The following is a 14,556-nucleotide window of genomic DNA, read 5'->3' as shown; positions in this document are numbered from 1 at the left end:
CAAGAGATCCCCTAGAGATGGAGTTAAGGATGGTTGTGAGCCACGATGCAGTGCTGGGACTTGAACCTGGTTCTATGCAAGAGCAACAAGTATTCTTTTTGTTGTTTGGTTGTTTGTTTGTTTTCTTTCTTTTGTTTTTTTTTCTTTTCTTTTCTTTTTTTTTTTGAGACAGGGTTTCTCTGTGTCGCCTTGGCTGTCCTGGAACTCACTTTGTAGACCAGGCTGGCCTCGAACTCACAAGTCCACCTGCCTCTGCCTCCCAAGTGCTGGGATTAAAGGCGTGCGCCACCACGCCTGGCACTGTTTGTTTGTTTTGAGACAGGGTTTCTCTGTGTAGTCCTGGCTGTCTTGGATGCTCTCAAATTCAGAGATTCTCCTTCCTCTGCCTCCTGAGTGCTGGGGTTCTAAAGACTTGTGCAGCCCATGCTCTCAATTTCTGAGCCATTGCTTCAGCATCCGCAGTGCGCGCGCGCGCGCACACACACACACACACACACACACACACACACACACACACACACACACACTTTTTTAAAATGTCTTTGTAGCCCTAGACCAGACTGGCCTCAAACTCACAGAAATCTGTCTGCTTCTGCCTAAAGGGAGTTTCTTGTTGGCATCTTTTTGATGTCTCTGTCAGAGCCTGGATCATAGTTACAGATGTGAGGTACTGCTCTGGACGATAATGATGGCAGGGAATAGAAACTTGTCAGGTACAGAAGGGACCCCAAAGCAGCAGTTCCACCCCCTTCTGGAGGCCAGAAATGGCAAAGAAATTGTTGTTTCTGTTTGCTGTTACCTCCCTGCACATCTGCCTACAGGCTGTAGATTTCTGTGACTGAACTGGAAGAGGCATCTAGATTGACATATTCATCCCGTCTCATGCCTCACCTTCATTTCTAACATAAATTCTTTAAGATACTCCCAGCCTAGGGGCTTCAGTGGTACCTTATATCCTGAGAACCTCCTGCTCTATAGGATCTCTGCCACTCCCTCTCCTTTTCTCCCCTCCCTCTCTCTCTCATCCTTCTTGGGCTCCCCACCATGAATCTATGTTAACTTTCCCTCTAAAACTCACCCCTGGGGCTGAAGAGATAGATGGCTCAACAGTTAAGAGAAGTGAAAAGGACCTGAGTTTGGTTCCCAGACCCATAAGGCAGCTCACCCATCTATCACTCCAACTTAAGGGGATCTAGCATCCTTTTCTGGCCACCGTGGGCACCAGGCATCCACACAGTGCACTTAAATATATTCAGGCAAAACGCTCATACATATAAAAATAAATAAATCTTTAAAAAATCCTCACCCTCTCTGTCTGAGAATGCAGTTGTTTGAGCTTTCAGGACATGCTGAAAACTCCTGTCTCAGGGTGGCTTGGTGGTCGCCAGGTCTCAGGGTGGCTTGGTGGTCGCCAGGTCTCAGGGTGGCTTGGTCGCCAGGTCTCAGGGTGGCTTGGTGGTCGCCAGGTCTCAGGGTGGCTTGGTGGTCGCCAGGTCTCAGGGTGGCTTGGTGGTCGCCAGGTCTCAGGGTGGCTTGGTGGTCGCCAGGTCTCAGGGTGGCTTGGTGGTCGCCAGGTCTCAGGGTGGCTTGGTGGTCGCCAGGTCTCAGGGTGGCTTGGTCGCCAGGTTCTCTGGCGTGCTTGTCCCTAAGCAAAGCTCACTAAGAGCTGAGAAAGGCTTTGAAATGGCACTCAAGACACCCCACTGTTTCTGTAATATTAACATTTTTTTTCTAAAAGTACTGTCTCATGTAGCCAGGCAAGCCTTGAATTACGGCCTTGGATCCCCTTGAACTCTGCCTTGTAAGTGCTGATATTACGGCATTCACTAAGGCCTAGCTTGCTAGCACTTTTCTTCTTTCATCTCCTTTTCTTTCCTTCTTTGGTTGTTCCTTCCTTCCTTTTTTTTCTTTTTCAAGACAGGGTTTCTTTGAGTGGCCCTGGCTGTCCTAGAACTTGCTCTGTAGACCAGGTGGGGCCTCAAATTCAGAGAAACCCACCAGCCTCTGACTCTCAAGTGCTGGAATTAAAGGTGTGTGACGCAGACTTTTTTTTTTGCTGTTGTTTTTATTAATGATTATTATTGCTGTTCATAACTACAGTATTCATATTCATGCTAATTAAGAAATCATGTCCAGGTGGTTGTGATGCACGCCTTTAATCCCAGCACTCGGGAGGCAGAGGCAGGCGGATCTTTGTAAATTCAAGGCCAGCCTGGTCTACGGACTGAGTTCCAGGGAAAGCCAGGGATGCATGGAGAAACCCTGTCTTGAAAAACCAAAAAAGGAAAACCCCAAATTTAGTCAGAGCCAGGCATGTTTGCATATACCTAAAATCCCAGCAGTCTAGAAGCTGATGCAGGAGGATTGTGAGTTTAAGGCCAAACTGGACAATATATGGATCTCTAGGCTAACCTCAAAGTAGTTAGTGTCACTGTTACAAAATCCAAAAATTTTCTTCAGTTGCAAATAAGTGAGATTTCTCTTTTGTCACATTATCTAGTGATGGTCACTTACCCATTCTTTCATTAGACCACAAAAATACATTTTGGGGAGGGTGTGTGAGAAAACATTGAGCCTCTAGAAATTTATAATGTGTATTTGTAAAGAGCTAAGTTAGAATATAAAGGTACACATTTCACAGCAAGGTAGGCTTGCCTTTGTCTCTGTTCAGTTACATTTTGGCAGAAAGGAGTTTTTTCATTTCTCTTTGCCCTGTAATCTAGCCCCGTTAGCAGTCCAAATATGGTGGTTCATGTCTGGAAGGCTAATGCTCGGGAGGTGGAAGCAGGAGGAGTGTTGTGAGTTTCAGGGCAGCTTGGGCTACAGAGTGAGACCCTTTCTCCAAAAATGCAATAAAACCAGGGCTGCCAAGATGTTTTAGTGTGTATAGTACCTGGCAGCAAGCCTAATGGACCCGCATGGTTGGAGAAGAGTCTGCACAGAGTGCCTTGTCCTCCATAGCACACACAGACACCCATACCTTTAGCGTGCTTGCTCTGATTTCTCCTCTGGTATCGCCAAGGTTGACAAGCTATTGTAATTCTCCTGAATAATCCAGATGTGTACAGATAAAGGTCAAACTTTACTGGGAGTTGACATTAATTCTTCATTCATTCTCTTGTCCGAGAACCCCATGCCGCTTCTTCCCTCAGCTCTGCCTCATATTCTGTTGATTTGATTTCAGGCCAGCCCACCCTGAGTCTTCCTTTCCAGGGCCCTCGTGTGTGAGCTTTCTGCACCTTTGTCCTAACTGGCTTTTGTTGTTATGATGGGCTTACCTCTGTTCATGACCTTCTAGCATGTTGTTCCCCGTCTCGGACGGTGCTTCCATGGCAGGAAGCACTCACTGGCTTTGGGCTGATATACATGGCCTTAAGTAAAAGGTTAAGTAAGAGATCACGAGTAGAGGCTGTGGAATCAGGAAGATTCTCCATTTATCATGGCTGTGTATTGTGTGTGTGCGTGTATATGTGTGACTGCAGGTGTGTGTGCTGTGGCGCTTGTGGAAGTCAGAGGACAGTTTGTGGGGATTTGTTCTCTCACTGTGAATCCTGGGGGCCAACTTAGTTTGTTGATTGTGGTAGCAAGTACCTTCATTTATTTGTCTGTTTATACGTGTGTGTGTGTGTGTGTGTGTAAATGTATGCAGTGCATGTGTATAAATGTATGCAGTGTGTGTATGTGTGTGTATGTATGTATGTGTGTGTGTGTGTATGTATGTATGTGCGTGCGTGCGTGCGTGCGTGCGTGCGTGCGTGTGTGTGTGTGTGTCTGTATAAATGTATGCACTGTGTGTATGGGTGCCATCAGAGGCCAGATGAGGGCGTTGGGTCTGGAGCTGGAATTACTGATAGTTGTAAACCTTCCCAAACTGAACTTGAGTCCCAGAAAAGCAGGAAGCACTCTTAACTGCTCTTAACTGTTGTGCTGTTTCTCCAGGCATCTTACCACCTAACTCCCTTTTTGAAACAGGATCTCATGTATCATGTAGCCCATGCTGGCCTCAAAACCCATTGTGTAGCTAAGGGTGATCTTGAGCTCCTAGTCCTCTTGCCTCTTCCTCTCAAATTCTGGAAATAGGTATGAGCTACCCCACCTGGCTTAACTTTCTTTCTGGGACAAGGTTTTACCCAGGCCGGCTTCAGTCTCAGTGAGGTCCTTTACTAGTCTCCTAAGGACTAGGACTATAGGTTTGTATCACTGCCTGCCTGGAATAACAGGAGCCTGTGGACCTCATAGGGGTCTTAGTGAGGATTAAATTATGATAGGAAACTAGATGTGTAGTACATGCTTAATCTCATTACTCAGGAAGCTGAGGCAGGAGGATTGAAAGTTTGAGATCAGCTTGGCTGGGGAGCATAGGAAAGACTGTCCTGGCCCTGCCTCCCAAATTGTGATATGATGATAGAGACTTAGCTCTCAGCCATCATTGTCATGTTTCTCTGTTAATATTTTACTGATATTACTGCTTATATTACTTCTAATCTTTGGGCTGTTTAATTTTCAAGGAAGCTGATATGGATTTATGAAAAGAAAAGAGTTAGCAGAAGCCGGGCGTGGTGGCACACGCCTTTAATCCCAGCATTTGGGAGGCAGAGGCAGGCGGATTTCTGAGTTCGAGGCCAGCCTGGTCTACAAAATGAGTTCCAGGACAGCCAGGGCTACACAGAGAAACCCTGTCTCGAAAAAAAACAAACAGACAAACAAACAAAACAAAAAGAAAAGAGCAGAAATAATACAGCAACAGATGAATTTGGGACTGGAAGGCTAGCCTGGTATTGTAGTGACAAAACATCAATACACATAACATTTATAAATTAATAAAATTAAAAAAAAAAAAACTTGGGACATGTAAGATCGTTGGTTAATAACATTTTCAACAGTTTTGAATTTCTGTTTTTCCTTTTTAGGAAGCATTTATTCGAAGTATTTTGTCAAAGCCTTTCAAGGTCCCCATCCCAAATTATCAAGGTAAAATGGAGACTTTATGGGTTTTCTTATTTGGTTAGTTATTTGTTTTGTTTTTCAAGTTTATTGTATGTTTTGGTTGAGAAAGGGTCTCTATGTGTAACCCTAGATGGCCTGGAACTTGTTCTGTGGACTAGGCTGACTGGCTTTGAACTTAAAGAGATCTGCTTGCCTCTGCCCCTTCAGTGTGCGTATATGTCATGTGGCCTTGTGTGTATCTGTGTGTGTGTGTGTGTGTGTGTGTGTGTGTGTGTGTGTGTGTGTGTGTCTCCACCCAAGGTCCGAGGCTTTGGATCCCTGAAGCTGGAGTTAAATGAGATTGTGACTTGCCTGACATGGGAATCACAGAGATTCTTTGGGAGAACAGTGCATGCTCTTAATTGCTGAGACATCCCCAGCATCCATTTATTTAATGCAGGCTTTTGTTATGTAACCCAGAGTGGCCTCAGTCACAGCAATTCTCCTGCCTCAAGATTCTAAGTAATTAATTACAAGCATGTGCCACTGTGCCTGGCACATCATTTCAGGGTTTGTTTGTTTGTTTGTTTGAGTAATTTGTGCCTGAATAGATTGAAGATTTATATATATCTTATGTATATATATGCTAGTCTAGGAATTAAAGGTGTCAGTCTATTGGTGAATATGTTTGATGTGGTCCTCCTGAGGCTATGAAGGCTATACTGCATTTGGCAAGGACTGCCAAGACTAATTGCTCTTCATTTTCTTAGTGGGGCATTTCATTGCTCAGATAGCTTTTGGTGGGCCGGGTGGCTAATGGTCATTCAGTCCAGCATGTTCATTGTTAGTTCCTTTATACGAGTCACTGTGGGAGGTCTCATTCCCACAATTTTCCTTTGTCTTGTTTAGGACTTTGCATTGGGACTGGGACTGGTGAGGGTAGTGGCCAGCTTTCAAGTTCTCATATATAAAGAGCCTTCCACAAGTTTGTAGTTGAATGGGAGAAATAAAATAGGAAAAGCTTGAGGGTTGAAGAGATAGTGGTGAGATAAAGATGTGTAAATGGTTTGAAGAAGTTCTGCGAAAGAGGTTGGGGGATCCTGAAAAGTTACATGAGGGATGGGTCACGTTGGGCCTGCTAGAGTGGCTGAATAAATAAATATAGAAGGTTGGCTTACAGGTTGGTTGCTGATTTCTAGGTCCCCTGGGCTCTCGTGCATTGGGCCTGAAAAGGGCTGGAGTTCGTCGTGCCCTTCATGACCCTCTGGAAGAAGGTGCCTTGGTTCTCTATGAGCCTCCCCCACTCAGCGCCCATGACCAACTGAAGCTTGACAAGTATGCACATTGGTATTTTTTGAGTAGTTCTGGCCTGCTGTAACTAGATAACAGCCTAGGAGGATGGCGTGATTTTTTTTCCCTCTTTGGGATTGACATGGATTCTCTGAGCTGTCCTGGTAACCGCGGGACACCGAGAGCAAGTGTTTGGAAGGAGATTGTCTGTGGGAGAGTGTGTGGTTGTGTTCAGGTTATGGGGTTCCTCACTACCTTCTGCTGTGCTTGTTGGGAGGGGCAGGTGATGAGGTAAGGACAGGAGTCTCACCGGTTCTGAACTTTGACTCCTGGAGCAGGACCTCACTGTGGCTTATCACCTGATGGAGAGGTGCTATCTGGGGCCTCTGGGTCAGTAGAGGGGACCACTTACTGAGGCTTGACCTTGTCTGAGTCTGATCATCATGGTTTTGTTTTGTTTTATCTGCTGTATTTCTCAGGGAAAAACTCCCTGTTCACGTGGTTGTTGATCCTATTCTCAGTAAGGTATTGCGGCCTCATCAGAGAGAGGTAAATGAGAGTCAGAGGGAGGGTGTGGGGGCTGGGGGCTAAGTAGGCGCCAACATGGACTAAATGGTGTTACTCATCAGGGAGTGAAGTTCCTATGGGAGTGTGTCACCAGTCGTCGAATTCCTGGAAGCCATGGCTGCATCATGGCTGATGAGATGGGCCTGGGGAAGACACTGCAGTGCATCACATTGATGTGGACACTTTTACGCCAGAGCCCAGAATGCAAGCCAGAAATCGAGAAGGCAGTGGTGGTGTCACCTTCTAGCCTGGTGAAGAACTGGTACAATGAGGTTGAGAAATGGCTTGGAGGGAGGATTCAACCTCTGGCCATCGATGGAGGCTCGAAGGACGAGATAGACCGAAAACTGGGTATGGAGCCTTAACAAACATTGCTGTACTCTTCCGCCCAGGCTTTTTACTTGTGTGTCCACTTGTGGGCAGCATTGATGGTGGTGTAGGGACAAGTGGGGAAATTGCCATTGGAAAACAGCTGAAATACCGACACACAGATCTTTCTAGGCTGTGTTAAACAGCCATCAATCTGTTTTTCTTTAAGATCTTCTCATGTGTTCTCTGCAACCTTTCTGTTGTAGAAGGATTCATGAACCAGCGTGGAGCTAGAGTGCCTTCCCCCATCCTCATCATTTCCTATGAGACTTTCCGCCTGCATGTTGGAGTTCTTAAAAAAGGAAATGTTGGACTGGTCATATGTGACGAGGTACTTAACACTTGCTAGTCTGGGTGGGAGACATTCAGGATGTCAGTCTTCACTAATTATTCCTGCCCCAGTACTCCCCCAGTTATTGGGGAGTGCTGAGAACCGGGAGTGCCACACTGGAGGGCACAAGTGAGTGGAGAGTCTATGACACCAGCTTGCCAAAAGAGGGATGAAACAGTGCGTCCCTCTTAATGCCAGCACTCCGGAAGCAGAGACAGATGGATCTCTGAGTTTGTGGCTTGGTTTACTGTAATGAGTTCTAGGCCAGCCAAGGCTACATAATGAGACCCTATCTCAAACAAACAAAGCTGAGGAGAGTTTAGGTACTGTGGGCCAGTTGGTATTTTTCTCCCTCTAAATAGTAATATTAAACCAAAGAAGGAGTTTGGGAAGGTTGGGAGGGATTAAGATGTGCAGTGAGAGATGGCACAGTGTCTAAGGGAATAGGTTTTAGAATTGTTGGAGACCTTTATTCAGATCCTGGCTCTGTCACTTAACAGTAGTGTGACCTTATTCTCAAGTCGTTTAACCATGTGAGATGCTTTTTCTGCACCAGGAAAATAGTGATCATACCTGCCTCAGGATTATACAATAATCTGTGAGGATTTAGTAAATTAATTGGGGAAACTCTTATCGCAGTGGCCTGGTGTCTCCTAAGCCTTGGTAAAGCTGGTCTTTATTCTAGGTTAAGAATGCTTGGATGATAAGAAGCACAGAAATGAAAGTCTAATGTTTTACATAGTATGGCACAAGCCTAGAGGTCTAGAAACTTAAGAGGTTGAGGAGGAAGATCAAGAGTTCATGTCAGGGCTGGTGAGATGACTCAGCCGGTAAGAGCACTGACTGCTCTTCCGAAGGTCCTGAGTTCAAATCCCAGCAATCACATGGTGGCTCACTACCCCCCCCATAATGAGATCTGATGCCCTCTTCTGGCGTATCTGAAGACAGCTACAGTGTACTTATGTACAATAATAAATACATAACTGACTGGAATAAGCAGAAGTCCTAAAAAAAAATTAAATTCCCAATAACCACATGAAGGCTCACAACCATCTGTACAGCTACTGTGTACCCATATACATAAAATAAATAAATATTTTTTAAAAAAAGAGTTCATGTCAGGGGCTTGAGAGATGGTTCAGAAGCAGAGTGCTCACTCATTGTGACTGTTGTGTGCTCAGTCACACACAACACTCACATATATCCTACCTTAGATCCTGCTGCTATATACTTGTATTAGGAGGGATTGCCTATCAGGGTATCAGGAAACTTACTGGAAAATCAATAACAGACGTTTCATAAAGATAAAAGGCCAACTGGGAAATAGCTCATAACTAGCAAACATGGTCTCCAAAAGTAAGCTGTTTTATCACCATATAGGGTGACCGATAGGATCCAGATCAAGGTCAAAGGATGGTATCAGAGAAAGCAGACTGAAGCTCTTGTTTCCTGGGAGCCTCTAGGTTTCTTTAGTTTGCCATAGATAGGACCTTCTTCTAGTCCAGGCTGGACTCACACTTGGAGCAGTGTTCTTGCTGGGCTTATGGGCCTGGGTCACCAGACCTAGCTCATAGCTCAGAAGCTGTTTTTTTTTTTTCTTTTTCTTTTTAATCTGATAGTAATGATAATACCTATCTGGAGCCTCAGTGACTGGTCCAGTAGGAGCTAGAGTTGTCTATCCCAGCCACAGAGGCTCATAGACTAAGGTTCATTCATTAGATTTCATTTAAGTCCCTGTTATGGGCCAAGCCCTTGGCATTCTTTTTTTTTTTTTTTTAAAGATTTATTTATTTATTATATGTAAGTACACTGTAGTTGTCTTCAGATACACCAGAAGAGGGCATCAAATCTCATTACGGGTGGTTGTGAGCCACCTTGTGGTTGCTGGGATTTGAACTTCGGACCTTTGGAAGAGCAGTCGGGTGCCCTTACCCACTGAGCCATCTCACCAGCCCTCTTTTTTTTTTTTTTTTTTTTTAAGATTTATTTATTATTATATATAAGTATACTGTAGCTGTCTTCAGACACACCAGAAGAGGGCATCAGATCTCATTACAGATGGTTGTGAGCCACCATGTGGTTGCTGGAATTTGAACTCAGGACCTCTGGAAGAGCAGTCGGTGCTCTTAACCGCTGAGCCATCTCTCCAGCCCCGCCCTTGGCATTCTATGATGCCATTTTTTCAGGAAGCTGAATTGTTAATGACCATTAAAAGTTAAAATTTTACATTTAATTCTTTCTTAGAAGAACCTTAATTTATTTTACGTCACTGAGTAGTATTTTGTGCATCACTGTATTCTGTGAAGTGAAAGTATTGTAAAATTATGTGGATCTGCTTTTAGAAGTTCATGTTGGAGGCTGGAGAGATGGCTCAGTGGTTATGAGCACTGAGTTCAAGCCAGGCGTGGTGGTGCACGCCTTTAATATTTTAATCCCAGCACTCGGGACGCAGAGGCAGGCGGATTTCTGAGTTCGAGGCCAGCCTGGTCTACAAAGTGAGTTCCAGGACAGCCAGGACTACACAGAGAAACCCTGTCTCGACCCCCCCCCCCCAAAAAAAAGCACTGAGTTCAGTCCCCAGCTACCACATGGTGGCTCCCAACCATCTATAATGGGATCAGATGCCCTCTTCTGGTGTGTCTGAAGACAGTTACAGTGTTCTCATATACATAAAATAAATAAATCTTTTAAAAAGAAGTTCATGTCTAGTTGAGGCTTTGTAAATAACAGTGGATGAGAGACAAGACACAGTGCACAGACTTGGAGGTAACAGACCTGGGTTTCAGTTAGAGCTCTGTTAACTTCCATAGTATGATGGGGGGGGGTGTACCTATAAACTGAAGTTGAATTTTTTCATTTCTAAACAGTATAATTTCTATTTGTTGTATGGATTGTGAGGGAGTCGGGGAAAAGTCGTTTAATACCACCATGAAAGGTAGACTGAATAGAACAACCGATTTGCTCGCTTATTCTTTCATTGGCAGTTGAGGTTGTTTCGTAAGTGAGTGAGTGAGTGAGTGAGTGAGTGAGTGAGTGAGTGTGCGAGCTCGAGGCTTTTCCATCATGGGACTGAGAGGAAGCTGCATTTACAGAGACCATTGGGTTGCTCTTGGTCACATGGTTCTGAGAAAAGAAAGGCCTTTTGTTTGTTTGATTGTTTGTTTTTGAGACAGGGTTTCTCTGTGTAGCCCTGGCTATCCTGGAACTCTGTAGACCAGGTTGGCTTCGAACTCAGAAATCTGCCTGCCTCTGCCTCCCAAGTGCTGGGATTAAAGGCATGTGCCACCACTGCCTGGCTAAGAAAGGCCTTTTCTATCTTCCTGAAAATAAATGCTTTTAAGAGAAGTTATAGAGATGGCTGCAGGGAGGACAGGTTAGGGAAAAGCTGTAGGACTGTGAATGGAAGATCTTTGTGTGTATACACAAATTCACACATATATAGTATTATAATATTTACTATGTTTAATATATTAAATATTAGATAACATAAAATATATATCATACAACATATTATGTAGTTATGTATAATATATTAATTATATATTAACATAACATAATTATGTAGTAAATTATCGTTATATAACATATAATTGTATGTTATACATAATAGTTATATAATGTATTGTATATACTAATATCTTACAATATATATTAGCTATATGAACTCTGCCTAAAGGTAGAGTGCAGCTGAGTTCTCCTAGCATCCATGGCTCAAACAAGACATTGAGATGCCTTGCTCTGAAAACTCTGGGTTAGTTGGACTGGTGGGGAAGAGTGGGATTCCCCAATGTCCGCGAGAGATTGGGTGAGTAGTAGTTTGACATGGAAGATTAGGAGGGAACAGAGGGAATCTTTGCTCTTTTGGAGGTAGCATTAGTCCACCTTGTGAGCCAAATGCCTCTCTTCAACCCCTTAGGTGAAGAACCTTCTGCTGGCATGCCTAGTTCCTGCAACTTTAGGACCTGTGATGTTTGTGACTCTATCTGCAGACTTTGTTATCATTTAATTTTATCGTTTAAGAATATGAAATCATCCTAAGTGAGACTTAATTGTCTTGCAGGGCCACAGGCTAAAGAACTCTGAGAATCAGACTTACCAGGCTCTGGACAGCTTGAATACCAGCCGGCGGGTGCTAATCTCCGGGACCCCCATCCAAAATGATTTGCTGGAGTATTTCAGCTTGGTGCACTTTGTAAATTCTGGCATTTTGGGTAAGCAATTCTGCCTGCTTTGTCCTTAGAGTGTAACTTCAGCTAAGAAGATTAAGGAGACATTATCACATTGGTTTGGATCACCAGACACTCTTGTCCAGGGTAGCCAAGCCATAGCTTGGATCTCAGAACCTGGAGATGGTGGCAAGCGGACCAGGCGTTCAGGACCATTCTCGGCTACAGAGGGGGTTGGAAGTCTATCTGGACTACAGTAGATTTTTTTCTCAAAAAAGAAAAAGTGGGTTGGGAGGCAAAGCTGTTGGATGGCTGTAACTGGAGCAACTCAGGAGGACCCGCTTGTGCCATCTGTCTTGTGCAGAGTGCAGAGGCAGTGTTAGCTATGTAGGGATCGTTAGATTATGTGTGATATATGTTAGTGTGGGCACCTGTGTGTAGGTCTCTTTGATTGCTCTCTGCTTTAGTTTTTTAAATTTTTAAATTATGTTTTAAAGGATTTTTTAAATGTATTTTTAAAAATTTGTATCTGTGTGATTGTTTTGCCCACATGTATGTATGTACACCACCATGTGTGTGCCTGTTGCCCTTGGCCTCAGATCTCCTAGCATTAGAGGTGGACAGGTGGTTGTTAGTCACTGTGTAGGTCCTGTGAACTGACTCAGGGTCTGCTGCACGAGGAGCAGATGCTCTTTTAACTACTGAGGTATCTCTCGCCCTTTACACTTATCACTTTTAATTATGTATATCTGTGTGTATCTGTGTGGGTTTGTGTGCATCTTGTAATTGCCCACAGAGTCCAGAAGCGAGTTAGATCCCCTGGAGCTGGAGTTTTAGTCAGTTGTAATCACGTTTGTGTGTTCATGTGTGCTTTCCAGAGCTGGAGGTCAAATATCTTTCCCAATTGGTCTTTGTCTTCTTTTCTTTCCTTTCTTTTTTGGGACAGGCTTTCTCTGTGTCTTTGTCCTGGCTCTCTTGGACCTCGCTCTGTAGACCAGGTTGGTCTCAAACTTAGAGGTTCAACTGCCTCTGCCTCCTAAATGGCATTAAGAGTGGGATTAAGAGCCAGGCAGTGGTAGCATACACCTTTAATTCCCAGCACTTGGTAGGCAGAGGCAGGTGGATTTCTGAGTTTGAGGCCAGCCTGGTCTACAGACTGAGTTCCAGGACAGCTAAGACTATACAGAGAAACCCTGTCTCGGAAAGCCCCCCAAAAATGTTTAAGAGTGGAATTAAGAGTTTGCTATCACTCCCTGCCGGAGAAGACTGGTCTTAAGGTCAAGTATGTTGGCACGTGTCTGTAATACATAGGGTACCCTCACCCATAAACAAATAAGCAAATAAAATGAGAAAGAAAAGAAAAAGGCCAGGCATGGAGACTTTATGTTACACCTGTAATCATAGTACGTGGAGACTGAGCTGAGGGGAACTTGTACAAAGTATATCAGCAATAGGTAGTAGGAGTATATTCTAAGTTCTAATTAATCTTCCACTTTGAGAGGTTCAGGACTTTATCTTTTCTTTCTACCTTTTTATTTTTTGTTTTTCATCTGATTTTTGTTTTTTTGTTTTGTTTTGTTTTGTTTTGCTTTGAGACATGGTTTCTGTGTGTAGGCCTGGCTGTCCTGTCACTCAGGACTAGCATTGAACTCCCAGAGGTCTGCTTGTTTCTGCCTACCGAGCGCTGAGATGAAAGCATGTGTCTGAGTGGTTTGTCTTTGTATGTGTACTACTTGTGTTCAGTGCCTGTGGAGGTCCTAAGGCAGCGTCAGAGTCTGTGGAACTGGAGCAACTGTGTGGGTGCTGGGGACTGAGTCTGCAAGGACAGGTGCTGTTAAGCACTGAGCGTCTCACAAGCCCTTCCTGTATTTCTTAAGTATTTTATTCCAACAAAATGGCAGACAAAAGGTTTTATTTTGTTTTTTTGTTTTTTTTGTTTTTGGTTTTGGTTTTTTGAGACAGGGTTTCTCTGTGTAGCCCTGGATGTCCTGGAACTCACTTTGTAGACCAGGCTGGCCTTGAACTCAGAAATCCACCTGCCTCTGCCTCCAAGTGCTGGGATTAAAGGTGTGCGCCACTACTGCCTGGCTTCTTTTTTCTTTAAAGTCATATTTGGACAGTTACAATTGTTCTTCAGAATTTATGTTTCACACACAGTAAGCTAGAGACTTAAGCTTAAGCTCCGTTACTATACGTGCTAAGGCAGGTGACTTGTTCAAAGCCAACATAACAATGTCCTGTCTCAAAAATGACAAACTCTGCTTACTGGGTCTTGCTATGCAGCTCAGGGTGAGCTAAAAAAGTTTTAAAATTTTTTTGTTTTGTTTTGTTTTTTCGAGACATGTTTTCTGTGTGTAGCAGCCCTGTCGGTCCTGGAACTATTTCTGTAGACCAGGCTGGCCTTGAACTCAGAGAGATCGGACTGCCTCTGCCTCCCAAATGTTCCACTGCTCCTGGCTCTAAACTTTTTTTTTGTTTTCCAGTTTAAACTTACTGTGCAGGATGCCAGACAGCAGCTTACAGGAAGTCAGTTCTCTTCATTCATCAGATGGGTTCTATGGATCAAACTGAGATTTATCAGGCTGGGCAGCAAGCGCCACTGAACTATCTTGCCAGATAATCTTCTGTTTCTTAGAGACAGGGTCTTGCTTTACTGATTTCTAGACTGACGTATATATAACATGGCCAGAATCTTAAAAAAAAAAAACAAAAAAAACTATGTTTACTTTATATTTATATGCGCTTTGCCTGCATGTATGGCTATGTACCGTGTGTGTGTGTGTGTGTGTGTGTGTGTGTGTGTGTGTGTGTGTGTCTGTTACCCACAGAGCCAGAAGAGGGCATAAGATCTCTTGGGGTTAGAGTTACAGATAGTTATGAGCTAGCTATCCTGTGAATGCTAAGAAT

At 44.0% G+C, this 14,556-nt stretch overlaps 1 protein-coding gene across 10 annotated transcripts in view; it reads left to right on the top strand.

Annotated features, from left to right (window-relative positions):
• Positions 1 to 14,556, top strand: part of Rad54l (RAD54 like (S. cerevisiae)) — a 29,440-nt gene that overhangs the window by 6,249 nt on the left and 8,635 nt on the right. For 7 of the 10 annotated variants that reach the window (XR_867829.2, XM_006502878.4, XM_006502877.4 and 4 more), the window contains 6 exons: positions 4,911 to 4,971; positions 6,126 to 6,261; positions 6,696 to 6,765; positions 6,846 to 7,134; positions 7,359 to 7,483; positions 11,544 to 11,694. Coding sequence is in view for 9 of the 10 variants with exons in the window: in XM_006502878.4 (XP_006502941.1) it covers positions 4,911 to 4,971; positions 6,126 to 6,261; positions 6,696 to 6,765; positions 6,846 to 7,134; positions 7,359 to 7,483; positions 11,544 to 11,694 (832 nt within the window). In the remaining variant the exon portion in view is untranslated. The remainder of the gene's footprint in view (positions 1 to 4,910; positions 4,972 to 6,125; positions 6,262 to 6,695; positions 6,766 to 6,845; positions 7,135 to 7,358; positions 7,484 to 11,543; positions 11,695 to 14,556) is intronic. The other 3 variants (XM_030253365.1, XM_030253364.1, XM_006502879.4) reach the window with 1 other exon arrangement.

This window comes from Mus musculus, chromosome 4, assembly GCF_000001635.26.
Source record: "Mus musculus strain C57BL/6J chromosome 4, GRCm38.p6 C57BL/6J".
In the NCBI taxonomy this organism is placed as follows: Eukaryota; Metazoa; Chordata; class Mammalia; order Rodentia; family Muridae; genus Mus; species Mus musculus.
The sequence above is the reverse complement of the archived record's forward strand: the minus strand, read 5'-3'. Positions and strand labels throughout refer to the sequence as shown.